At 31.8% G+C, this 27817-nt stretch overlaps 2 protein-coding genes across 3 annotated transcripts; both read right to left on the bottom strand.

The window, feature by feature from the left end:
- Nucleotides 1-1064: 1064 nt before the first annotated feature.
- Nucleotides 1065-27256, bottom strand: LOC6643832 (diuretic hormone class 2). 2 transcript variants are annotated; one of them, XM_047010683.1, is made up of 4 exons: nucleotides 27236-27256; nucleotides 4146-4254; nucleotides 1449-1586; nucleotides 1065-1382 (listed from the first exon to the last, which is right to left on the bottom strand). In XM_047010683.1, the coding sequence occupies exons 2-4, from the start codon at nucleotides 4238-4240 to the stop codon at nucleotides 1247-1249; spliced, it is 369 nt and encodes a 122-aa protein (XP_046866639.1). In that variant the 5' UTR covers nucleotides 4241-4254; nucleotides 27236-27256; the 3' UTR covers nucleotides 1065-1246. The 2 variants fall into 2 exon arrangements, with proteins under 2 accessions (XP_046866639.1, XP_002067145.2); XM_002067109.4 differs by lacking the exon at nucleotides 27236-27256 and adding an exon at nucleotides 27030-27123.
- Nucleotides 5746-6864, bottom strand: LOC6643831 (lysosomal aspartic protease). Its single transcript, XM_002067108.1, has one exon. The coding sequence runs from the start codon at nucleotides 6862-6864 to the stop codon at nucleotides 5746-5748; it is 1119 nt and encodes a 372-aa protein (XP_002067144.1).
- Nucleotides 27257-27817: the final 561 nt, after the last annotated feature.

Here is a 27817-nt window from a genome sequence, read left to right as displayed (position 1 = left end):
AAATCCTTTCTGGTTGATTCTGATTAAAATAATTAGAGATGCTTCCATTTCTTGCGTTAAAAACTTCTTAAAAATCTTCATCTTTGCAAAGGTATAAAACATTTCATCTTGCTTTAACAGTTATACCCAAAAATGTTCGCCCAAATTGTGTTAGATTTTCTCTAAATGTAAATTTTTTATTTATTCTTGTCCTTTTTATGACATTTTTTTTTGTATATAGAGTTATATATGTATGTATATATATATATATTTATGTAGTTTCATTCCATAGACACAATATAATTAATACATATATATATGTATGTATGTAATTTTCCATATAACATATATCGCAATAGTTGTACGTGTTTTGTTTGTGTGGGTGTGTAATCATATAATATTATTTACAATATTTCAAAATCGCTTGTAGTAAACTCAAAAACAAAAAGAATTAAATAGTTTTGAAACAAAAAAGATTATATGTATGTTTGTTTTCGTTTGAGATTCTATTGGTTTTTTTGTGTTAATAAGAAATGTTATAATAATAAATTCAATTTTAAAATGGGGCCAAAAATGTTCTTTTGTTTATATTTACGATTTTTTGTGTATTTTGGAGTAGATATTTGCATTATGTAAGACATACCTAGTTAAAGATTTTTTGCGCCATTTTTTTGTTTTTTGTTTTTACTTCTTACAATTGAATATTTTTTGCAATTAAATTTGATTTTTTTCGTTTTTTTTTGGAATTTTTTTTTTAGATTTTGCAATTTTTCTTTGTTTTATAAACATTAAGACGAGCGAGTGAGAGAGAGACGGGAACATGAGCTTGTATAAAATTGATCAAATGTGCATAAACTTTCAACATTTATTGGAGCAACAGTTTAACGTTTTTATTTTGTTTTTTTTTTTCTCATTTGTAGATATATTCTTTATCTTTCAATCCGATTTGAACTTGGTACATAGCATATATGTATATATATATATAGAGTTTGATTTTTCATTAAATATTTTAACATTCACATACGAATACGTTTGCCGAATTAATAATTATATATATATATATATATACATATACAATGCATAACAAAAAATAAAACTAATTGCAAGTTGAGGAAAAAATACCATTAAGGAACATAAAATTCATTTTATCAAGACAAAAAAAGATTTTTGTTTTTCTTTTCTTTAAAATGAAATTGGAAATTGGAAAATATGTTGGTAATTTCATAATTTTTTTTCATAATTCGTTTCGACATCATTATCGTTTGATTTAGACATCAGTCTCAGAACGTCGCCTTCGTCCGGGCCCACCGGGAAAATTGGCCGCAGCCAAACCCATGCGATGTTTCGCCTCTTGAGTTCCGGAATAGCCTCGGGCTAAACCAAAGTCCACAGTGCGTTTCGAACTGAAAGCAGAGAGAGCGAATGTATGTAGATAATACCTTTTTCTTATCTATTTCCGAGACACTCACTTCTCCAAGTCGTTGCGTGCCCGTATTATGGTGCGTCCAAAGCGTGTCATCAATTCCATCAAAAGGTCATCGGGTACCTCCTCTAGCTCATTGCCGCCATAGCCACCACCATAGCCTCCGCCGCCGCCATTGCTCTGACTGTGATTGAAGAGAGTCAACCAAATGGAAAATTAGATATAAATTTTCCACCCAATCTCTTATAGAAAATCTTCGACAATAACTACAGGACAGGACATAGACATCTAATTACTTTTAGGTCAGTCAAAAAATTGTTGCCACCATTTTGTTTTTCTCATTTTCATTTCATTTGCATAAGGTTCCTTCAATTGACTGCCATGTAAATGTCAAATGTATGTGACATTTTCCATTTCAGCAATTGCAAATTAGTTAAGCTTAGCCCCCATTAGCATAGACACAAGATTTCATTCCCCAAAGGAGACAGTTTAACTAAATGGATACTAGAATGCATATATAATGGGTGCTTTAACCTAGTTGTGGGATATTAGAAGAAAACTGTGTCTCTAACAACTGAATATTTAAGAATACCCTGTTCTAAATTTTCTAAATTTTTAACTGTTTTTTAGGTGAGAAAATATATATAAATTTTGGTTTAATTCTTAAAAATCATATTTTATCATATTTTAATATATGACATAACTATAATTTGTTCTGGAGTGGAAGGTCTTGTAACTAGTAACTGCTCTTATTTTGTGTTAAGGTCTGGTATTAATACTTAATAAAAAAATAAATTTATTCTGTGTAAAATATCGCCTATTGCCTATACATTATTTTTATCTAATTTGAATTTCTTTATAAAGATAATATTGAACTTTCATTAATAGCATTTTAATAAAAGTGAGTTCACCTTGCGTATGAGTAATTTGTATGTGACGCGGTGTCAATCTTAATCTTAGACAAAGGTACAAATTGTTGAAGTTTCTTAAACGCAGTTTTTCTGGATGTATAAATTAATAAACCTTTAAAAATATGGGCCTCATTTTTATACTCCTACGAGCCTTGCTATTTATATTTGGTAAATTGACAATACTAATGCAATATGGAAACTCAACAGCAACAGCAATCGACAGTGTGTGTGTTTCAACATGAGTTCTTTAAGCACAATATAATTCGAAGAAAATGGACGCCTGTCTTTTCTTTTGAAAGGCTGGATCATGTGTTCACTGTTTTTCCGGATGTCTGTGGAAATATGCACTAAATCGCCAATGTCTAAGAATATTTTCCATCAGGACAATGCGAGCTCTCACATATGTTCAATAGGTGATTTTTTAGGCAAAATATCCAATTTATAACTCATACGCCATATAGATTTGGCTCCAAATGACTTCTATTTTACTAGCATTATAAACAACCTGATTCTAAAACATCGAAGTACAATTAACTGAATAGTAAACTCTAATATGTACATATGTACTAGCAGCTTTAACTTAATGTGATAATCAAGGATATAAAGCATGTAATGAAATGTTAAAATGAATATTCAGAAAGACTCTGTTATTATTTAAGTTACTTATTGCTTTATATACTATTGCTTAATAGTTTTAGTTATCAAACCAATTCAGTTGAGAAAAAAAAATAATTAATTAAATCATAATTAAACAATGACAAATACTTTTGTTTTTTATACAACAAAATATACTTTCATTAAATTGAAGTGCCTATTATAGAGATACAAGTTTCAAACTTAAAAAGATAGACAAATTTGCTCAGTTAAGCGGGACTTCATGTTGGAAAAATTCAATTTTTAAATCTTATTCAAAATATTTTTTCCAACTTGTTCTTTCTAAACATATTATATTTATCACCTGAATAGTTACATCAGAATCTATTCTATTTCACATCCTATCTGTGCAATCTCAGTAAGCTAAGGATAAGAATAAGGTAAAAACCTATCAGCTAGTGCTCTATAAGTAATGTGATTTGTAAACCTTCTCTCCTCTTACTTTATTATTAGTAATAAGAAATCCAGCATAAACTGAAGTAAAAAGGCGAACCAGCAAACTGAAAATCATTTCAGAATACTAAATACATTAAACACTATTCTAAACACTTGTATAACTCATAAACTAATTTATTTTGTTCGTTTGAATTTAATTCGTTCACATGTATGTATATGTAAACATATTACTCGCCCTCTCTATGTCTTTAAATTGTCCTTCATAACTCTGAAATATTTTATAATATGCCTTCTCAAATTGTATATTACCTACCTAATTCTTTCACTTAAATAAGAATGTCATATATTTTTAAATTTATACAAATTTAATTACCGTCGAGTGTCTACTTAACGCTCTCAAACACTGATAAAAATTATAACAATTTAGCAAACGTTTACATTTTGTTAATTAATTTTTTTTTTTTGAAATTGAAATGTGCCAAAAAGAGCAAGAAGAAATAAGGTTGACAGAAAAATGAAGTGTGAAACTCGTCTTTATCCTTATGCCAGCCAAATGTGAAACACACACACACACACACACACACCTCTCATCTCATAGTGTGTATGTACATACGAGGCGCTTGGGTAATTGGTTTTGGCAAATATTTTTATACGAATTTTTGTAGCAGAAATTAATTAGTTTATGTCTAAGTGAATGTATATGTTCATGTATGTATGTCTTTGGGTGTTAGGATACATAATTGGCTAAGAGGTTTGTCCTCTAGACCGGACTATTCTACAACTACCTGGGCATGGGAGCTGCTTCATTGCTGGAAATGGCCAACAGACACATGAGTAAGAAGGTCAGGGCGGTGAAAGCAAATCTGTTTGTCATCATTGTACGACCGGATTCTGAAAGAAACAAACAAGCAAAATTAAATAGAAATTGCTTTAATCAGTTTGATTAGGAAAAAAGTTTACAAAGTTTAAGCTGCTTTGATTTAAACACAACCCGCTCAATGTGGAGGATAAGAATTAAAAATCGATTAAACCTGGGATTGTAAGTAAGCGTAAGGGGAAACCACAGAACGGAAGTCAGGTAAAGCATTTTCCATTAGGTGATTCATTAACTGCTCCATAGGCAGGGCGTCGGCTCTTTCCTTTTTCCCCTCTCCGACCAGTTGAATGTCACAAAGTCATTTGCGAGTAACTACTTGCTGACAGTAGCCATTCTTCCCTTCCACGTCATCATACTGTCTGTCCCTTGGCTGTTTGCTGCACTTCCACATCCTGTCGTCGTTCACCTGTATCCTGCACCTTAAAAGCAGTTGTCATTGTGTAGTGTTTACAGTTGTGAAAGTTTAGCACCAACACACACAACAGCAATGGCATCTCTCTGACATCAGCAACCACTCTGGACACATACACATCATTGCCACATGCAACGTTTTGCCATCAAGCAAGCTGGACAAATGAATGAATCGACTCCTACGATCTCTAACTATGAATTGGGGAAAAGGAGGAATGTGAAGGATGTTCTGTTTGAAATAACTAGAATACTCGTTCAGCACTGATGGAAGTGCTCATGTATAGGCAATATTTGTCATTTCTCGATTAATGTTAAACACACTTGAGAAACACAAGTACATAACATTTAAATTGACATAAATCTAAGTATTTGTCATTTAAATTTTAATATTTTCATTGGTTAAAGGTACATAATAAAATAAGTGCTTTTATTTTCACACAGTTTAAGGTGACACTAACTCTTCCCCACTTCCAGGTTAGATTTAATTAATATTTAAATCTTGCTAAACATATGTACATATCTTGGCTAACTAATCTATCTTGTCTGACATTAAAACATAATATACCTATATACATAGATATGGCCCAATCTTATCAATTCAAGGTTAGTTTCACAGTTTTAGATTTAAGACAATTACATTAAAATAATTTGGTCTAATTAGATTTCGCTTCCAAAGGGTAGGATGATATATTAAAGTCACCAAATTCAAGTCCGTAAGCATCTATATTTTAGACCTTGAATCGGCACCTGCCTAGTATCCCTAAGTTTTTGATGCCCAATCATCATTAGTCATGATATGAACTTGTCATCATTATGTATTTCTTGCTGGAAAAAAACTGTTTAAGTAGTTGGCATATTCTTTAAAAACATAGACAACATGATTAAGTAGTTGTTTGTAAACAACTTTGATGGCATTGAATTACGAAAATGTGGAACCTCATATAAACTTATCTACTTAATACTATTAAGTAGATATTGTCTACTTAATTTTATTGCCTTTTTGGTATTTCTCTTATCATAGTAAAATTCACGACATAATTAGTTTGTATAAGCATAATTTATTTACAAAAATTTTAGATCAAATTCAGCCATGTTTAGGCAACTGGAGCAAAACCAATGCGATTGTTACCCAAATCGAATTCAGTGTAATACTGACCAATGAAGACATCACCTAGAATCCAGAAATCGGTGCCCATGTACTCAAAGGCTGACATGCAATTGCCATCGGATTGAATGATGTAGGCCGAGGGTTTCAGAGTGAAGTCAGTGCCGCCAATGTTGAAGGTAAGATCGGGCAAAGAGCTAACGGTTGAGCAGTCGACCAAACCGTCATCATCAACATTGAGGAGTTCGCTGAGAATTTCGTAGGCCTCATAGGGAGCCACAATCAGAGAGGTGCCAGTATCGGCAATAGCCTGACAATCATCGCACAAGGTGTAACCATCGAATGAGGCGCTGGTCATTTCGAATTGCCAATAACCCTGCTCCGAGATGGGAACATAGGTCAAATCACCGGTGTAAAGAGAAGCATCTGAACCACCAAAGATCAGTTCACCGCCATCGGTGGCAGAACCATCACGAGCCAAGTAGAAGGAGAAGACGGAACTGTCGACCAGACTCTGGGATACCATGTTATAGAAAGGAGGCGTGACACTGTCCACAGCCAGACTCTTGTAGGCCATACCCAAAATGCCATCAAAGTTGGCATTATTGAAATTGGTTCCTGGCTCATTGGTGGATTCGGCAAAGGTTTGGCTCACGATTTTCAGGCCATTGACATCTACTGTATCCGTGGAGAGATAGCCAGTCAGACTGCCAGTGCCATATTGAATGGAGAAGCTTTCACCATTGGCCACATATGTGGAACTGGCACTTGAGTCGTATTGGTTGTGGGATAGGCAAGCCGTGCTCTGGCATGTATTCGATGGAATCCACAAATTCGAGGAACCCGAATCGAACAACACCTTAAAGGACTGGGCTGGAGTACCAATGCTAATGGCACCATAGTAGGCCATATTCAATGAGTTCGACAGCTGCTCCTCATTCACAGCTCTGGTCGTGGGTAGACGATATTTGGTGCGCAGGTAGGCCTTCTCGGCCAACACATTCTCACGTGTCTTAATAAAATTCTGCTCTTTGTGCACTGACACACGATGCAATTCGGCGCTGGCCAAAGCTACCAATATCGATAGGATAACAAATGTCTTCATCATGCTTTTGACTAGAACTTGAACTAGACTAACCATTTGCAACGCTCTAGCCTTATATTTATACTATTCATCCAACCATCCAACCGTCCATCAACTGTTTGCTTCGATAAGATTGCTAACTAATTATCTTTAACTTGAAAATCTTTGACAATGAGTGGGCTATAATCACATTTGGTCTCTGATTTAGCCCCAACTGCTTATCTACTTATTGTCTGATGACGCCGACAACTTCAAGTACTTCAAAATTAAGCCAAAGATTTGTATGACCATTGAAATTTAATTGTTTTCTACAAAGTTTACACCAATTGAAGGTTTTAGTTCTTAAAAGTGTGCCACTTCTTGAGTTGGAATTAGTAATTGGAAATTTTGTGTTTACCACATTTTACAATGTAATACCAGTGCTTTAGATATTTCAGACAAATTATTCGAAAACATAGTTATGAAAGTATATAGATAGGACTAGACATTGTCAAAACATTTCCGGGTACAACACTGGAAGAAATCGTCAAATGAGTGGGAAAAATTCAAACTATTGAACGCCTGATTAAGCTGATTAGGCTCAAATCCCAAAGTCAAGTGATTAGTTAGCAATTTTGGAAAGTTTTGCTTAATTTGTTGACTATGCAATTCGACACTCTGGAAGAACTAAATGTTCCAGAAGATGATCTTCAAGTTTAGAGTAAATAGATTGCCCGAAAACAAGTCAGAGACAAGTTTAATGTAACTTAAATTAAAATAAAAATTACTTTGACTTCGAGAGAAAACATATGTAAGGATCAATATATCGTAGGATTATTATTAGTCATGACATTAACTTGTCATCATTGTGAATTTCTTGTTGGAAGTAGTTAGCATATTTTTTAAAAACATAGACAACATGATTAGGTAGTTGTTTCTAAACAACGTTGATGACTTCCTTATTAGAAAGTGTATTTTTAAAGTTTTAAATACGTAATGTCCGAAGTTGAAGTACTGCATCAAGTTCAAAAATAGAAGGGGCGGTTAAAATATAAACTTTATGCAATAATATTTGATTCACTTTTATGGAGGAGCATTTAAAAAAATATTCAAGTTTTAGTCATATGAATCAATCCACAAATATTGGTTCTCGTTTCAACAGTTCGAGACGAATTTTTGGTTTATGGTAATTATAAATTAATATAAAGGGTATATTCTATATCAAGAATTTGGTGCTAATATTTTCATATTTTTTGGAAAACTCTTCCCTTTAAAACATTTGTATGTAATATAGGTCTGCATGAATGTATTCACTTCCAACACTATAGTACTGTACAGTAGTTAAGTGTTATAGTGTTAAAAATACTGTATTCAAGTAGCTAGAAAAACCGAGTACAACATTTTTACTGTACTCACTTAGAGTGATTGACAGTTAATATATTTTCTCATTCATCTGTACAGATGAGTATAATATTTTGAACAACGAAGACATGGCAAATATGTAAGTCTTTCTTTCTTTTAAAATTTTTTTGGTATAAAATCTTCTTAACATTCATTCACTTTATTATTATTTCCTTTGAATATTGTGCGACTAAGTCTTAAATTAACTCATTCTTTGATTCAAATTATTGCAGCTTCTTATACCTATTTATTTTGAACATTGTTTCGAATTTCGTTGCTCTTGTTGTATATGCAGATTTCTATCACGTATACGCCATGTTTTCAATAATTGGCGTTCAAGGAAATCATGGTTAAATTAACTTAAAATCAAATTATATTTATCAAATATTCCCAGTCTCCCTTCGGTATCTGAAATACTTGAACTTTGGCCACTTTGGTATTTTGAGCCATTTAAAATTCTCTATGAATTATCTTAGATTCAAGATGAAGCAGACCATCTTAATAGACTAACAATAAAATGTTTTCATTTTAAATATAAAAAATCATTTATTGTAGCATTAACTGAAATAAATTTTCAACTTTAAAATCCATTAAAAATTCCAAATACTTTTTGCCCCTGCTCATGCAATGAATTTTTTTTTTTGTTTTGGCTTGGCACACGAAATGTGATTATGCTTAAACGGTTAAGGTTTAATATAAAAAATCCAAAGAATTTGTGGAAACATATCAAAACAGAGAAAAAGGGAGTGAGAGAGGAAAAAAGAACCAATTCTATTATAGATAAAAGCACGTGCAGCTTTTAGCCAATCCTTATGCTTAGAATATGTATGTGTACCTAAGTCCTTGCTAGCTTGAAAGCAAAATTTGAAATAAAAAATCAAATAAAAATGCTACTTCAATTGGCAATGAGATCAATGTGTGATTGCGTTTTATTACACCAACGTAAAAGAGTTTCTCGAGAATGTGGTCAAAAGAGCCACAGGTTGTTTGATGAGCAGAAGCAGGATGAGGAGGAGGAGGAGGAGGAGGAGTGAAGTGGTTGAAAAAAGGACCCAGTATCCGCTTATCGCTGAGTGCTGACCGCACTCGACTTGAACTGGCAAAAAACAAACAAGTGATGTGGGTGAGACAAAGAGCGTCACACACTTTTGTACAAATAAAGTAATCAACGGATTTTACGCAACGTTGGGCAATTGCCAGTTGCCAGTTGGTTGCTACTGCTGACGTACCACAGTGCGTATGATTACTGACTGGTTTTTTTTTTCTGTTTTCTTCTTTTGGGACAGTTATTAGTGACAATTCATGTTATGTGCTAGTTCTGAGCTTTCTCTTCGTCTGTCTAACCAAGCGTTTTATCAATCATTTGGGTGCATTTGATTTATGAGCACAGAGATGAGTTTAGTCCGTAAATATATAACTAAATGTATATATTTACCAATTCGTAGGTAGTTCAAATATGTATACGCCCCGTGGCGAAACCAAAAAACTCATCCAAGTGTATGTTACTAAACACATAAATTTTGATTTATTTCTGTTTGCTTGTACGGCTGTTAGGCTCTATTCCGCAACCGATATGGCTTAAAGGCTTACAATGAAATGCAAAATTATCCAAAAATAAAAATACAAATAATATTCATCATATTTGGCAATATTTGCTCGTCCAAATGAAACACAAACCATCAATTGTTCGGTCAGTGAGCAACAACTCGTTCATTTTTGGCATTTCATTTTCAGCAATTCACCCACTTGGTTTAAGCTTCTTTACACTTGGCTGCAAATGGGACACAGGCGCCGCCGCTACATATCCCAGGAATCTCCATTTTTATTTTTCCCCATCATTTTTTCTGCTTTCCACTGAATGCATTTCAGGGCTTACTTCATCCCCGCCTGACTCACATCGTTTAGTTGTCGCGTGTTGCACTCAGTCGCATTTTATGCTTGCCTGAGGCAACCGACTGGCAGACGATTAATTGAAAAATATATCTAGGATTTTGTCTAAAATGTTTAAACAAGATTTAGCTAAAGGCCAAATAATTTAGTGACTTGCAGAACATTTGCCAAATACAAACTTTAAATAGCAATTGTGTTTAACTGAGTGATCGATTTGGTTTTCATTTTTTTCATAGAAAATAATTTATCTTATCAGAAACATTCAACAAAAAAGTGTTTGTCATAAAATGTAAAAATTTTCATTTAACTTTAAACATTTCTAAATATATTACCAACATCGAACACTCAACAATTGAGTTTTTCAACAGTTTTTCAACTCTTAAAATTGATGGAAACATTTAAGTAACTTTATTTTATTTTAAATTGTTGTTATTTTATAATATTTATATTCTGGAATTTCTACTAAAAGGAAATTTTCATTATTAGGGTTGTTTTAAAGTTCCTAGAATCGTTCTAATAGAATCTGGGATCTGGTTTCGAATCTTAAGCAAGTTATCATCTAAGAAGATAGCACTAGTTTATAAAAAGTAGTTAGGTTAATAGTTTACAACTATATCCTATACTAAATAATAATAATAATTAAAATGTGGCTAGTAAACATTCAAGAAAAGCCTGATAATCTACACAAACATGATAAACATAAAAAATTTGGCCAAAACCTGACATTTCAAGTCCATCGTACTTTTAATTCCGAAAATATCAATATAAATTTAAAGTAAAGGTAATAATTTTGTAGCTTAAGCTTCTCACTAGCATTGGCGGATCTAGGCGAGGGAAATTTGCTCAGAAAAGTATGCAAAAAGCTTACCAAGAATTCGATTTTTGAAACATATAAAGAAGTTTTAAGAAATGCTGCGCATGAAAAAAATTTTAAAATCAACCATTACTTGTACCCAATTTTTGAGTTACAAGACATCCGAAGAGTTTTAAACTTTTTGCAAACATTGAACACTTCCAGCCTATTGCATATTTCCGCCATTTCACAGTCCTCGTTACTAAATAGAGTGTAAAACCTGATTATAATTTCAATAATTATTTGACGACATCAACGAACCAACAATAGAATCAACAATACAATCGACAATACAATCGACAATACAATCAATACATTCAACAATAAGATTAACCTATTTATCAAAATTATATTTAAAGATAAAGTTTTGTGAAAATCCACTTGTCAGAAATTTTATAACGATTTTTCTATAAATTTTCTATAAAAATGCATACAAAAATACTGTGTTAGTCTATGCTTTTAAAGTTTAACCTCAGCATTTTTATATTTTTACTTTGAAAATTTTACGTCGTCGTCGTCTAATGCAGATAAACCTATTTCCTTTAATGCCCCCTTTTTTTTTTTTGAAAAAAATTTCCAAGAATAGAATATTTAAATCTCATCAACTGCAATAGGTAAACATTCCATATATGAACCCAAGTCAGTTTCAGTAACAGTTTTTTTTTTTTTTTTGTAGTCGTGTTCTTAGTGGGCAAACCTTGGTCTTTACCCACATCAAGTTCTGCTTAGTCAGAAAAAGACATTTACCTAATGAGATTCCTTCAGCATCCTTGGCCAAGTGGCATTGTCTTTTTAATTTCGTGTCGCATGTGAGTTTCCTTTGATAGCCAAATGTAGCCAGAGGCAAAGATTCCGACACAGATTTAGTTGGAGTTGGCGTTTGGCATTGCAGCCCTTGGATGCTGCCTGGGAATCCCCTCCCTTGTCTCTAGTGATTTGTGTGAAACGTTTTCGTTTCGTGGCTAAAGTGAAACACGAGAGGCAGACATTGAAATTGCATTGCCTTGATTATGGAACAGCACCTCGCCTGAGTTGTGCTAGACTGCCCCTGGCGGTGGAGTCCATTCATAGGATGGCCACCTGCTGTGATGGTAGCTGAAAACGTACTTATGATTTGCTCCACGAGTTATAGAGAGCAAGGAACACAAGTCAAACACATGGCTAAAATTGAATTTGGGTCATACAATCTCAATGCCAGGGCAAAGCATTTGCTGCTTCTAACAATCAAACAAATATTGCCATGTCCTTTTTATATATATATTTTTTTTTGTTGATTAATTTTTGCTTATTTTTCGATAGAGTCAGCAAAATATGGTAAGTGGCATTCAATAGTTATCTATCTCAACAATCAGGAAATAATTGTCAGTTGAAATGCAAATAATCATTACTTGAAACACTTGAAATTTCAAGTACATTTTGTTATTGGCAATTGATTTTCACTTTAGTAGTTCTTATCGATTTTGAGGTAATGCTAGTTAAACCTAAAAGATTGCAAAATCTAATGCAATTATAGCCAATATTTGTCTTGACAACGGCTCATAGGAAATATTATTTTTTCTTAAGTATATAGAAAAATAAGTCTTTGTTAGTAATTGTTTAAAATTAAATCCTCAATATTTTTGTACAAAGTATTTAACATTTTAATACATTCGTTTAAATATATTTCATTTTTCATCTTAAAAGGTTCAATTTGGTTTTGACTCCATTTAATTTTGCTCTTAATCTGATTATATATCCTGTATTGATTTTGAAAATTTAATTTTAGTTAATTACAATTTCTTCCAACTCTCTTTTTAAGTTGAATTTTCCTCTTTGTAGCTTACAAACTTCAATTCTTTTTAAAGGATTATCATGGCCAAGTGATGCTAATGCACGTAAACATAAGAGGGCAGTGGAAAATTATAATTATGGTAAATTATAATTCCATAGTAGTCAGTTTTATTGGCATTAAATTTTTATAAAAACCAAATGAAAATTGCTTACACAAAAAGGTTGTCAGGGCAGCTTTTGTTGTTGTTGTTGTTATGGAGGAGAGACATCGCTTGGTCGACTGTGGAGGGGCTGGGGATTAGGGAAAACTCCTGCTGCTGGATTGTAATTGGATGCTTATTGAATTAGTGAGAAAATCATTGGGTTGGCTGGCTGTGGCTGTTGCCTTCTGCGGTTCACGCTGAGTTTTCTAGCTGACATTTTAGATATTCATCAAATTATTCCGTTTGTCAAATTAAGCAAACAAGTCAGAGGAAGAGTGAATGAAGGAGAGAAAAAGGCGGCAGTTCCTGACGGAAGATTGATTTGGATTTGACTTGATTTGGTTGTTTGTCTTTGTGCGTCCCTCTCTCTCTCCCTGTGTGTATCTAACTCTGTGTAAGATGAATTGTATGGCTGTCCGATCTGATTACGGATTCATTACAGCGTATAGAGCATAAGCTGGCTAAATGTCCACAATCTGGCAAAACACTTAACTTTAGCCCCAGGTGAAGTTTTTACCCTCTCACCTACACACTAACAGCAACTAACCTGTCTGAAAGGACCAAGAGTTTCGCTAATGGAAAATGTATGTAATTAGGCCATAAACATAAGTAAAATAAAAACGAATAAGGGGGTAAATTATATAATTTAATAAGTTGGCAAATAATTATACGGAATGGAATGGTCATAACTTTTTGCATACATCAGAAACTTCATTTTAATTTATTACTTCAATTAGTTAAATTTTAAGTTATTGTCCATTTGAAGTAGAAAGGACCTCTTGTTGAATGTAGTATAAATAAAAGGATTATTTTAGGGCTAATTGTAAATTATGTTTTAGTTAAAAGGGCCAAAACTTTTATCTCATTTGACATTGTGGGCTAAGCCAAAGACTCCTTTGTTTATAGTTAAAATCTAACTTAACAATTTTAGTCCACTTGAAATTATATCTCTTTTAACTATTGAGATAATCATTGAATTTTGTTGATGTATTTCGATGGTCAAATGATTAATTATTAAATTTTTCTAATTTATTGCTCACTTTTTGTTAATATTCTTTTTTTCCCTATATTTATCGCATTCATTTTTTATCTCTCTTTTATCTTACATATGTATATTTTGTGTTAAAAATAGCTTTCCAGCATTTGCTAGTTATATCAAGGGGTAAACAACATATTGACGACCTCATATTTCGATCTATCAATCACTGCTGACATATTGCTGAATGATAAGGTGTTTTGACCAAATAATCATCAGTTTCTTTATAATAACTTAACTGGCTATTATCAGCAATGAATTGTGGCTAAATCGCCTTTTCAAAAGTCGTATGATGACGACTAAAATGCCAAATCGTTTGCCACTTGATACATGTGTAAGTCCAAATTTCCTATCAACATATGTACATAAATATGTCTATTTATAATTCCAAACATTTAGATAAGAATTTAACTCAATTAAAGTATATGCTTAGTATTTCACCATTTTTATTTTAATTACACCATTGCAGAGGTTATTATAAAATTGGTCAGATGTTTGAAGAAGCCTTTTCTGACCCCATACAGTAGACATATTTTTTCCTAATTAAATTTGATTAAAAGCACTTGAATTTTTGGCAAATCTGGTTTTTAAAAAAATTATTTTGTCAACTAAAATTTTTACAGACAGGCAAAACAAAAATTTCAAAAGACTAGTATGGCTTTTCGATTTATGCAAGTGAAATGGGGAACATTCGCCCCCCTAAAGTATGGCATAGATTTTTCTTTAGTGTTTGCTTTTATCTATAAATAGTGAGGACTAATTATTGGGAACACTGAAAAGTACATGGTTCAATCCAGCTTTGTGTTCTCATAGCACTTGTATCAGATATTGCTTGGATCGAGCCGATCGTTAATTAATCAGTATTTATATAATTTTATTTGTATTGTAAATTCTTTATTTATAAAGGAATAACCTTTTTTCAAAATATACATATATGTACTGACGGAAATTAGTTTTATGAACTATATACAAAGAACTAAATATTCCCCTGGGCCTATCTGCTACTATCAAAAGTCTGCAGGTAATGCACAATTTAGTTAAGTACTTTGACAAAATAGGCGATACCAACGATTAATTGAACATCAGCGATTCATTGAATAAGTCTTCAGTATTTATTTTATTATGCTTAGCATACTTTTCGGAAGTACAAAATCAAGTAATCAACCGATGCGCATTTCACAAGTTTGCCATTGAAACCAAAATTGTTGTTTAAATTGTCTTTAGAAACTTATATAATTTAATTACCAAGTGTTTCACGATATGTGTGTTCCTTTTAACACCAACCCAAAATGTCACGTCAAGCGACAATACTAATTACAACTTTTACTTTTAATGATTATGTAACCATTAAATAAAATAAAATAAAATAACTTTTTCAAGTTTCTTCTCATGGGGAGGAGAAGAAACTTTAGTTTGTTACCAACCATGTTAGTAGGAAGTTTTATGGCTTTGGCTTAGACGACATGACAAAGAACCAGGAGTATGCCATAACATCATCGTCATCGTTTTTCATAACCACGCATTGCCCAGATGCCAAAACAATAGACAGAAAACAAAAAGAAACAAAAAATTGTTGACCTAACTCAGATGCCGCATTCAACATGTTTTGGCGGGGCATGGCATGTTACTCCTGCTTAGCTAACATGGCAAAGAACGAAAGACAATGAGGTGGAAAACATTTAACTTTAGCTGGCTAAAAGCTTGGCATGCAAAAACCGACAAGGAGACTCCTTAGGGAGTTGCCACGAGAAGTCTGACGTAGCTTGGCCTAGGTCTGGAGTGGGTACAGCCTTTGGGTTAAGGTTTCTCCTGTGGAAGGAGGGGATGAGCTGTGGTCTTACCTGGGCACTCTTTACATTTACTTAAAAATTCATTGCGGCCCAAGGAATTCTTTCATTTCCTCTCGCACATCCACTTCAAACCACCACAAATGAATGAAAAATTATGCCAAAAATGTCGGCAACAGATTAAAATAATTGCACTCGAATTGATGTGGGATGGATAGATGGATGGATGGAAAAGGAAACAGTGAAAGTGACCAAAAGATATGGCAATTTCAAACAGGCAACAGGTCTGCGATTTCATGTTTTTTTGCGCTTTTAATCCCAAATGGGAATTTTATGTTGAAAAATTTTATGTATTTTCTTTTTGTATTATTCAAACAGTGGGAATTTATGAATTAGTCTCCAGGTGATTGAGATTGTGAATAGTTCTCTGCCTTTTTCGTATTTTTGGGTATTGTGTATACATATTTAAAGATGAAAATGTTTAAAGGGGCTTAACAAGTGTGAACACCAAAAGTTTGTTATACAATTGAGAGATACAGAAATGTTTATACATATCTGGCTACATCTCAACCAAGTGTAAATGGAATTTAAATAGTTAAACGGGACAAAATTAAAACAAAATTTTTCCTTGTTTCTTTCTACCAAATAATTCAAATTCAGCCAATTAAGCACTCCTAGTATATTGTATAGTAATTCAGCATTAACTATTATACATAATATAATCCTAAAATTGATTATTTGAAAAGTCTTTTCAAGGGTTTAAGTGTTAAGTCGATGGTATATAAAATATGTTATTAGTTATTAGAGAATTATTAGTTTCTTTTCAGGACGTTACAAAAGAAAGAATATAATGAGCGTGAAACTTTTTATAAAATACACAGAGTTTACTTTTCCTGATATTATGGGGCACCAAAGACAGAAATGTTAGGGAAACAATACAAAAAGTGTTACCACATGGGAAAATGAAAAAAGTGTAGCCATTTTTTCCAAAGATGCGATTAATCCAGCAGTAAATTGGTTCCTTAAAGTTGCAATACGCAGTCAAAGTTTGTTTTATTTTTGGAAAATGTGAAAAAATTTATTTTTTTTTTTTTTTTTGAGTACAATAAGAGTTTCCGCTGTAAGTAAATAGTCAATTAAGTAGCTAAAAAATATTCTAAAATTTTATCATAAAAACAAACGTCTACGAATTCATCCAAGAAACTGATATGACGAGATTTCTTAAAGAATCATGATGCAATGACCTGAAAGTTGAGTTTATAATCAGAATCAGCTAAGAACATTTATCGCATTCAAAATACTAAAAATAAGTGTCGAGTCGATCTAGTATAGTATTTTGTAGTATAGTATTTTGAATGCGATAAATGTTTTCAGCTGATTCTGAACTAATTAGTTTACTTATCGTTTTCTATTTTGACTCAAAAATTATTATAATATTCCACAATGACAAATAAGTGCAATACATTTTAGAAATTATTATGTGTAAAAGTTTACAACAAGTTTTAATTTAATAAAATTCAAAAGTCTCATAAATAAAATGATTTCCATAAAAACTTCTTTTCATAGGGATAGGGAAAGGGATAGGGATATTTTTTGAAAAGTATAACACTTACTATCTCAGAATTAAATTAATTTTTCAAATGGATTCATTTCGAATATATAAAAGTCTCAATTTGCATAAATTTGCATTAATTTAGAAATATACGTTAAAGTTTTAAATAATTTATTCATATATATTTTTCTCGTTTCATGAAGGCAATCCAATACTGCTATTTAAGTTAGTTTAAAACAAAAGTCAATGAATAAAATGTAACCGACAATTACAAATTTTATTTGAGATATTTTGCCATTAAACACCTTTTGAGAGGCAATTACTATAGAGCATTTAAAAGGTCCTTGATAAATCCTTCAGCAACCTTTCACTTCAATGCTTTCAAAGTTGACAACGAAACTATTTAGCACAATAAACTGAAATCAGAGAGGCCAAAAGAGAGAGGGAGAGAGAGGGCAAAAGGCAAATCGTAAAAAGGCAAACTCAAAAAGTTCGTTTTTGTGTAATAGAAAAACATTTACATTTTAAAATGGATAAAAAAAAAGAAGGAGAAAAAGGAGAAAATTCAATGCAAACATGTTAACGAGCCTGGTAGATGAATGTGCCACGTGGGGGCCTTCTGGCTTCTGTTTCTCCCCCTCTCTCTCTCCTTTTTCTGTTTCTGTTTCTGTTTGAGTTGAGCAAAAGTTGCGGTAACAATGCTCATAAAACATAAACAACCAAATGTCAATGGAGCCTGGCACTTTATCAGGCAAAGAAAAGGACTATATACCACCAGAGAGGTGTTGTTGAATGGGGCAGAGAGGGGGATGAAGGGAATAGGAAAGCTGACAATGCAATGAAGTGAAAGTGAACGAGCAATGGCAACATTGAAACCACTGACATTCAAACACATGAGCCAGATGACTGATGCTGCATTGCCATCATGACAATTCGGATTGGGATTGGGATTCATCTTGGCAGATGAGATGTGGTTGACACTTTTCTTTTTTTCCTCTCTCTCTCTCTCTTTGCTGTATTAATTCCACGATGACAAAAGAGTGCAAAACATTTTGTGAAGCATTTAGTGCAAAAGTTTACCACAAGTTTTATTTTTTCTGTATTTTCAGTATTTTTATTACCATCTCCCTAAAGTATAGTTTTTTGCCGGCTTTACTGCCATTTGAATATTTTTGCCACTTTTGTGTTGGCCCAATGACGCAGTTGCTCGCTCTTTGGCGTATGAGTTACGTGGTTTTTGTGACGTGTGAAAACTTTTTTAAGTAGCATCTCGTTCTTACTTTCAGAGTATTTCAAAGTGGAAAAGTATTTTCCAAGTTTGTTAAACTTGTTCATAAAAGGTTTCATGCATGCAATTGGCTTCATATTTAAATATTATACAAAGAATACTTATGATATTCATATCAAGAAGGTCATGATACATTAGTCGAGGTTCTCTTAAAGTATTTGAGTCACTTAAGCTAAACATATATTATCTTATTCATTATTTATCGATATTTCTGTTTAGATTCTGTTATAAAAAGTGAATTAGACATCAAATCAATTTCAATTTTTTTCAAAGTTAAGAGAAATCGCCTCTTTATACAGAATATTGAAAACTATGCTTTAATTGAGATCATGAATCTAATTGAGTATTTATTAATTTTAAAAAAATATAGTTGATAAACTTAACTATTGATATTGATAAGAAGAAATGTGCGACTTTTTCTTATAGAAGGACTACAGCAATTTGTCCGTGTGATACATTGTGGATGGCTTAGAAGAAATATATCATTTTTAAACTTTCGAACATATACGATTTTTAACAGAATTGCCTTATTCCACATCGAATTCAACTCAGCTTCTTTAGTAGTTTCACAAAAATAATGGTTTAAAATGAATTAGTGGAGTAAAATAAAGCTAAGTGAAAAAGGAACCAAATTTAATTTAAAAAAAACAATACTTAATGTCTTAAAACTTTTTCCACCATTGTTTAAGAATAAACATCGCGTTCATCTGAAACGGCTTCACCAAATCAGATTGAACAAAGAAATAAACAAAACATGCATCCACACTCTGTGGGAAAGCACTCAAGATTTTAATAACGGCGCAATATCAAGTCGCCAACGCTGTGCATGATATAAACAAGCATTAATATAAACATTAGAGTAAGCATTTTTAAGAACAATTGTCGCCTCTTAGAGTCTAAGAATTCTTTGATGTACACAAGACGTTTTTCAATAAAATCAGTTCATATTTTGAATTCAAGTGATGAAGTTGGGCTTTCAGTTTTTGCGGTGCTGAACTCCTCTTCAACCATGTCATAAAATCTTTCAAGTGATTAATCTTATAAACTACTATCGAGTTTGTTCTTAAAAAACTTTTAAAACATTACAAAATGGTAGAGGACCTTTAAAAAATGACCTTTAATGCTATTTGCCTGATATAATTCTCTAGTATAAGATTAGGTTTTAAATTTCTAGACATATTATATACCTAATCGATCCTTATAGTAAAGACAAGACCACACAATGCCCTACAGCCCATCACATTACAATTCCATGTAACTTGAATACACTTTGATAATGAGCTCATTGTTTATTAATCTTAAAGAAGAAGAACAAATATTATATTCATATGTGAAGAAAATGCTTTTTGGACCATTTTGAATGATATTTTATTCGTTTGCTGCTTATTACAAAGAGTTCTGCTGGTTACCCCCGCTTACTTGTCTCTCTCTATCTTCCCATAAATTGCCCGCATAAGGGCGAGTATTTAATTTAAATGCCGGCCATAAATGTTCAAATATTTTTTAAAGCGAATTTATTACAAAATGCAAACTTTGTCATATAAACAATTTGAGGAGCGGCAAGCCAAAAGCAGAGGCGGAAGCTTAAGTAAACATCAAGGCGGAGTTCACATAAAAAGCAACGCCAACTGAAAGGGCACATACAAGCCAGGACAGAGAGGACACAGAACGAGATGAGGCGGGACGAGACGAGACGAATGCATGTCTTATCACAGAGGGAGTATACGAATGGAATGGAATCTTCTTACACACAAGAGTTTACGTGGCGGATGGCGGACAAGAAATGCTTATGGTAAATGCAACATAAAATACTTTTTAAATGCGTATAAATATTTGTATGGAATGAGTAAGAAAATATTTTCAAGGTAACAAGAATCGGAGCAAAGGAAAAAACAAAAAAAAAAGGAAAACAAAAAGCAAATAAAAATGCGAATTGAAAATTTCATATTAACAAAAGGCCCATATAAACACATAATAATTTCGCTAAAATATTTTACTTATTAAATAAAACCCTTTTGTTTGTGGCTTAACAACTTTTTTGTTATCGATATCATTGTTTGGGGGATTGAAATTTTTATATTTTATTATTAGTCTCACATTATAGAGAATAATTTTCAATTGATTTTGATCAGAAAAGTAAACCAGTTGTCGATATTTGACTGTTTGTTGAGTTGAAGAAAAGTACATATATTGAAAAATTATAGTCACTTCGTAATACAACTCTAAACCATTGATGGTCCTTTTTTAGTTCATCAAAATATGTTATCGTTATAACCAAAGACCTTAGCAGATTGTTTGAAAAATATATAGATATAAAAAATAGATATTTATAAGAAAATTCATATTTAAACGTATTTATTTTGTGTTTAAAGATATACCAAAAAAAAAAAAAGCAAAGGCTTAGGATAGGATACGATAAGCAGAGAATATATGTTTTCGGGGACATAATGTAAATATGAACTTCAAATAATTGGAATACAAATCAAAAATTGGCAAAACGACTCGCAAAAATAATGGTTTTCAACAGAAATTTTAAACAAAAAAAATTTTTGTCAGACTTTATTTTCATCTATTTCTAAACGATTTCAAATCAATTTTGTCTTCTTTGTACGAATAATTTAATTATTCGTATTAGTATCATTTTAATTCAAAATTCAATTTCCAATAATTAATATGAGATATCATATTCGAGAATTGGTTGCAATTTGGCAAAATAACAAATTGGCAAAGTTTAAGAATTTTCCGGAATGTGTTATATTATATTTTTGTTAATTTACCTAATCCTACACTGGTGTAGGATGTTTTAGCTCAAATTTTTCGCAAACTAAATATTGTTAAACATTTTCTACCTTTCTAAATAAATATGCATTGTGGTTTTATATGCAAATTTTATTTTGCCTGCAGATGTAATAGAATATGTTGAAATTTTGTACTCTCTGTAAAACTTTCTTTTTTTTTTTTTCCTTTTTTTGTTGTCCATTTACAAAATGCATAAACTTAACTAATTGAACATAAACTTTTTTGGTCCGAAAATCGTGCCCAATTAGAATTGCTCTTGAAATACAATGCGAGACACAATAATTTAAAAAAATATATAAAATTATTAAAAGCCTAATAAACAAAGAAATGAGCAGATGTTTTAACAAAGAGGATCTTGTGGCCAGAACTGAAGCGTGGCAGGCATAAAAAACGAAACAAAATTACACCAATTGCCTTTCAGTTGGTTTTCACTTTCTGTTTACTTTTGGTTAAATTTGGCTAGGGGTATGTTAATTTTTGATACCCTAGTGGATGGGTATATTAAACTAGATGACACGCTCTTAGTCTTTTCTTCCTTTTAATATTGACAAAAAGACATCTTGTTAGAGGAGTCCTTGTATTCAGTCTATTGCTTTTTTGAAGGACCATGCCAATTATATGTAGAAGACGAGAGTTGAGTCAATTCGAAGACGGAATTCTAGAGTAAAGAAGGTGTTTAGGTAGTATGTAGTCCATAACCCAATTTATCACTCCCTGCTCCCTCTATTTTTCTGGGATTTAGAGCTCTATGGTGATTAACATGCATATACATATGTATATGTATGTACATATGTATGCCAAGTGTCGAGTACTGCAACCACGAGAACGAAGCTGTCGAGGGCAGAAGCCAGTCAACGGAGATGTACCAAGTTTTTGCGGGTAAACATTGCCAAAAACAATTTAATTAATAAAAATATGCAAATTTAATTAGTAGAACAAACGCAAAAGTCCGTAGCTAAAGAGCTAAGCAACCGAAGAGTCAACGGTAAAGATGCGGGTTCGGGCGTTGTCGAGGCGGACTAAAAACAATTTTATCCCTAAAATGCTTAATCCATTTGAGTGCTTTGAGTAGTTTCATTTTGAAAAAACCCCTTTTGTTTTTTTTTTGCGACTTTTCCTATGGTTTTAGCCACATTTCAAAGCTTCTGTAGAAGCCTTGGATTCTAAAGAGTTTCCCTCTAAACATTTTTTAATTGATGTTCAGGTAAACTTTTATGGCATTTTTACATAGAATTAATTGCGTAGGCAAAAACGCAAAAAAAAAAAAATAAAGAAAAAAGTATCCAGTTTTAAGCCAACTGCCCATTTATTTGATTTTCTTTATGTTGTCCCTCAGGAAATTTAAAGCAAACAAGAATATAAATTTACAAGAAACAGAACCAGGAAAAAAAGGAAAACCTCAACAATTTGTCGCAATTCAGGGGCATTAAAAAAACAAGTCTGAAGCGAAAGCATTAAATGAAGTAGTTTTTGTGCTTTTCTGTTTTTATTTTTTATTTTTTTTTTTTTGTTTGAGGTCAGAAACATGAAAAGCTGCGGAGAGAAAAAACACCTGTGCAAAGGTTCCCACACCTTCGGCTTGCCCGAATAAGTAGGCAACGGTAAATGGCCAAGTTGCCGTTGGCTCAAAAACAGTGGAAAAAATACGATTTTTGTTCATGTCTAAAAAAGAGGGTGAGTTTCCGTCAATAGTTACATAGCTTAATGAATTATTTGAAAATAAAAAAACCATTTTCTTTGTTCTACATTTTAAGTATAATTTTTTACGCATATAATTTGACATCATGAAAAAATTTTGCTTCATTTTGAACATATAGCCACAGATTTTTAATTCAGCGAAAAAGTATAGAATTTATTTTGGTTTTTAGTTAAGAGAAATGTATTTATTAGATAATTATAATTATGAATATACCCTATATTCAAACGAGCAAATAAGTGAGTTGTGCTGAAACGAATTGAATGAATAGAAATTATTTGTTTTTCTATTCGGTCAAGGAAATGCGAATATAAATCAGAAAACGTTAGAGTTTTGTACAATTTTATTTAAATGTATACCTTTTTAAAAGTGTTTTTAAGCTCTGACGAGCACAGACAGTTAGTAAATTTCAGTCAGACAGTGGTTAGTAAATTTTCCCAGTGCCAGAAAAAGAAAAACTATAGAAAATTGGAATATGAGAGCAATGCAAAGAGCCCAATTATTATTAAGGAAATACAGTGATTCATTTCTATGTCTTAGGATTACAAAAATGAGAGATGACCCACGGATATAGTCCCAAGAATAAAATTGAAAAATATTCCAAATAGATAATCTGGACAATCGAGTTAAATTGTTATTGGAATAACTCAAATTCGGGGCTGACATTTCATCAATTTCTTTCTATTTATTTACTTTAGGCATTTTCTCATTTCAAATATAAATCAAAAGTCTTAAAGTTCATTGTTATTCGTTATATTCAATTTGGAAAAATTTTCGTTCTTCTTTTTTGTTGAAGTATAATGGAGTTAGTTAGTTAATTTAATTAATACGAGTTTAAAATCGAAAAATTTCAGAAAATTTGTGGAAAAATGTTGCTTCTTAATTAAACTAAACGAAATTCCCAGAAAATTTGAAAGGGTAAACTGAATTTGAATCTCTTCCATTTATTTTTATTGAATCAAATAATCCAAAGATTAAAATTTCACAATAAAAGAAAACAAGAAATAAATGGATTTTAATTTTTTTGGTTGTTTTTTTTCAACATGTGTGAAAAATAACAAACGCATGAGTTGATCTTTGAATCAATTAAAATGGTGTTCAACTTTTGGTGTTCTTTATTGACTTCGGTAAATACCTCAGTTTAAGGACACCCTATACACACATGGGACAGGCGAAAAAAAAACGTTTTTTTTTTCAGAGACTAGTAAAGAGTCTCTTTCCAGTCTTTTTCCTCACAGGACTTAACCAGTTGCTCTTACTAAGCGGATTTGGCGCTATGCCTCACATAAATGCATTTTTAATATACATTATTTTTCAATTATGTGTGTTTCCCCCCGCTTTAATTAACTAAGACCCTAGACCTTAAATTTTATTAATAAATATTTAATTCCACGCATACATACATACATAAAAAAAATCAAAAATGCCACAGAGAGAACCCAAGAAGACAAAATGTACAAAATTTTCATGCCTCTTTGGGCAAACAAATGTCTAAACTGCTTTGGCAATTGAAATTGGCCCAATTGCCCAGTGTACACTTCGTGTTGTTGATTTAAAGTTCCAAGAACATGGAATTGATTCATGCGAACCACTGAGCAGTGAAATAACTAATTATTCTTCCCCAAGGACTCGAGGAGCTTCACTTTGTTTTATTAAAGTTAAAGTTTGTACTCATGAAATATTAATGGCCATGGATTTGAGAGCCAAAAAGGAATATTTCATATTGAAACTATTAAAAACCAAATATTTACTATTTATGTATATACCAATATTGTAAGATTATTTTAAGGCCAACATAAAGCTAGAAATCATTGTGTAAATCCTATAGGTTTATTTACTTGGTGCAGCAAAGGCAAAAGGTATGAGAAACCAACCAAACTTCAACTTCAATTTGACATCATAAAATAAAATGAAGATTCTCTATAGATACCAAGCAGAAAAAAAAAGGTCACTCCGGCCAAGAAGGAGACCAAGCCAAAGGACAAGGCGAAGCTAGAAATGTCCTGGCCTAGGCTAAGCTAAAGCTAAGCACATATACACACACACGCACACACACACACACACAAATATCGTCTATTCGAGAACGATGACAAGGACCACAATGGCTGATGTTCGCTGATTTGGTTCACTGTTGATTTTATGGCTTAGGACCAGTTATGAAGCAATTTCCTCAAAAACAGCAACAAGAACAAGAAATGTGAAAGAAAAGGTTGTGTATGGCATTTAGGGGAATTATAAATATATGGGTTTTTAAGCGTCCAGAGACTTCATTAAGTCGTATAAGGAAAACATTCAATACAGAATCTGTGGCAATCTGTGTACCCATATTGTAGGTAAATATGAAGTTAAACCACCAAATAGGTCGTCTAGACGCTTTTACGAAAATCTCAGTGTAAACACATCACGAAGATGTTTATATCTTTGGAGTAATTTTAAAATTATTAATACTGTTAAATATTGATTTTGTGTGAGTTTGTGTTATTTGTTTTATACATTTCAGCAAAAAAAAAAAAACGAAAACATGAGCATTTATTTTCATTTGTCTTAAATTTCCCAAGACTAAAAACTTCAAAATAAAATATAGTTTATGGGATCGAAAAGTCTTCAATGCGTAATTTTTGAAATCCTGTTATTGATATTACAAAAGCTTCTTAAAAATCTTTTAAATTATTGCACTAAGCAATTATTTTACACATTAATAGCTCAAGACTTCAAAAATGTCTAACTAGTTTTTAAAATTTTCAAACTAATAATATTTTAATGAGTAATATTTTAACAATACAGTAAAACTGAAAACAACGAATTTTGTATCTTATTATTAATGCCTTTACATAACATGTTTTTACATATTTATAATGAAAGGAAACAAATTGATTGATTGGTTATAATAATAGTCAATCAATCAATAATCTATCAATATTAATGCAGATAAATTGTATTCAACTAATATTAGGTCTTAATTGTGAATTTATTTATATTATTTTACAATCCCAGTTTGACTAAAAAAAAAAAAATAATATGTATAACATTAAGCAATAAAATTGAACTAAAAAGAGTAATGTTTATTTATATATATTTTTAAATAATAGAATAATTCATATAAGTCTACTATATATAAATAATAAGAAATAAATAATTTATTGAGACAATGACTAATGTGAAAAGGTTTATTTAAACTACATTTTTACATAAAACAAAAACGGAGTTTTGAAAATTTAATCGTTTGTTCTTGGACTGCATATTTATAAATAAAAAATAAATTTGATTTTTATTGTAATTCCCAATAGATTTAAACCTTGATTGTGCTGTTCAGTAATACAAATTTAAAACATGTTTAAGAAGCTTTAAAAAATGGACTGCAACATTTTTTTCTCTTACACCTTGTACAAAAAAACTTTATATTTTTATAATGTTGATTCAACAAAAAACTATCCTTATTTTAATCATAATAAACAAAGAGTGTATTCTTTATATTAGCGTAGCCAAACTGAACATATTGTCCATCTTTTGCTAATAAATATAGTATTTCAAAACACACTCTAAAGAAATAAGAACCAATTGAATTTAAAAACTTTTAAAAAAGCGGCTGCAGGAAAATATAAGGCCACAATTCATATATGTATTTCAAATAATATTTGTAACAATTTTCTTATCTATCATATTATAGTGGTAAAGTGATCAAAAAGCTTATTACTTCTCTTCTCATTACTGATAATAATATTTATTCTTTGCGTTATTGAGATTAGAAAACTATTCAGTTACTTTTTAGGAAACATATTTGATTAAAAACTAAAAGAGATGGCATTTCATGTTTTAAGAAATCACTTTTTCAAATAAATTATCCTGACTTTTTTAAAAGAATAGTAGAAAAGCTAATAAATTTTGTTTTAATGCAGTTTTTTAACAAAATTTTCAAAAGTAATTTCCAAACTCACCTTTCTTTACAGAAGCACAAACAATGAAAATTTTATGAGTTCTTTTTTTGATTGCACAAATTGTTCAAAATATTGTTAATTAATCACTGAAAATTACACAGAATTAAATAGATTTTAAAAAACCTTATTCAACACCAAGTTATTTTTGTGGAAAAAGAGTTTAAATGAATTTTGAAAAATATGTTTAATTTTTTGGGAAAAATCACCGTTGGATTTGGAGTTGTTGCTGCTGTTGCCGCTGCTGCTGGCTGCTGAAGTTCACCGCTTTGAAACAAAAACGTAAGTGGAATCGGCAGCTAAAGGCGCACTGGATTTATACAAACGCGAACTTTCAGTTCGTATCAACATTTTGACGAGGATTCAAAAGATTTCAACGGGCAGTGGGCAACCTAATGCCGACTGATGAAACGATGATTTCGGCCGAACGCCTACACGATGCTTATAGTGGCAGATTTTGCGCAGTCATCACTGTGGTTCTACCATCACCTCGTGCCACAAGGCGTATGAGCAATACGCAACACGTGGCAAGGACTGAACAGCAACACACATAAAAAGTAGCTACGAGAGGGAACCATTTTTTGTTTTTTTGGGGACTTTTGTTTTATATATATGTATATATGTATTTAGATTGGATTTTATCAGTTTATCAATCATCAATTACGCACAATTATCGCTCACTTATCATCTTATCATATCATAGTAGGTACCTACTATATTATACTAATCAGCATGAAGATTATTTTCAATTAGCTGCACCTTTGGCAGCTGTCAAAGCCCCTAAAAACCTA

The sequence above is a fragment of the Drosophila willistoni genome, assembly GCF_018902025.1.
Source record: "Drosophila willistoni isolate 14030-0811.24 chromosome 2R unlocalized genomic scaffold, UCI_dwil_1.1 Seg167, whole genome shotgun sequence".
NCBI classification, from domain to species: domain Eukaryota; kingdom Metazoa; phylum Arthropoda; class Insecta; order Diptera; family Drosophilidae; genus Drosophila; species Drosophila willistoni.
Note: the sequence above shows the minus strand (reverse complement) of the source record. Positions and strands in the feature narration are given on the sequence as shown.

Excerpts from the sequence above, each read along its gene's own strand:
- LOC6643832 (XM_047010683.1), bottom strand. The coding sequence starts at position 4,240 with ATGATGACAAACAGATTTGCTTTCACCGCCCTGACCTTCTTACTCATG. Across the intron at positions 1,587-4,145 it reads GCAGCTCCCATGCCCAGGTA|TCAGAGCAATGGCGGCGGCG; the intron begins GTTGTAGAATAG and ends CTTCAATCACAG. Across the intron at positions 1,383-1,448 it reads GCACGCAACGACTTGGAGAA|TTCGAAACGCACTGTGGACT; the intron begins GTGAGTGTCTCG and ends CTCTGCTTTCAG.
- LOC6643831 (XM_002067108.1), bottom strand. The coding sequence starts at position 6,864 with ATGATGAAGACATTTGTTATCCTATCGATATTGGTAGCTTTGGCCAGC.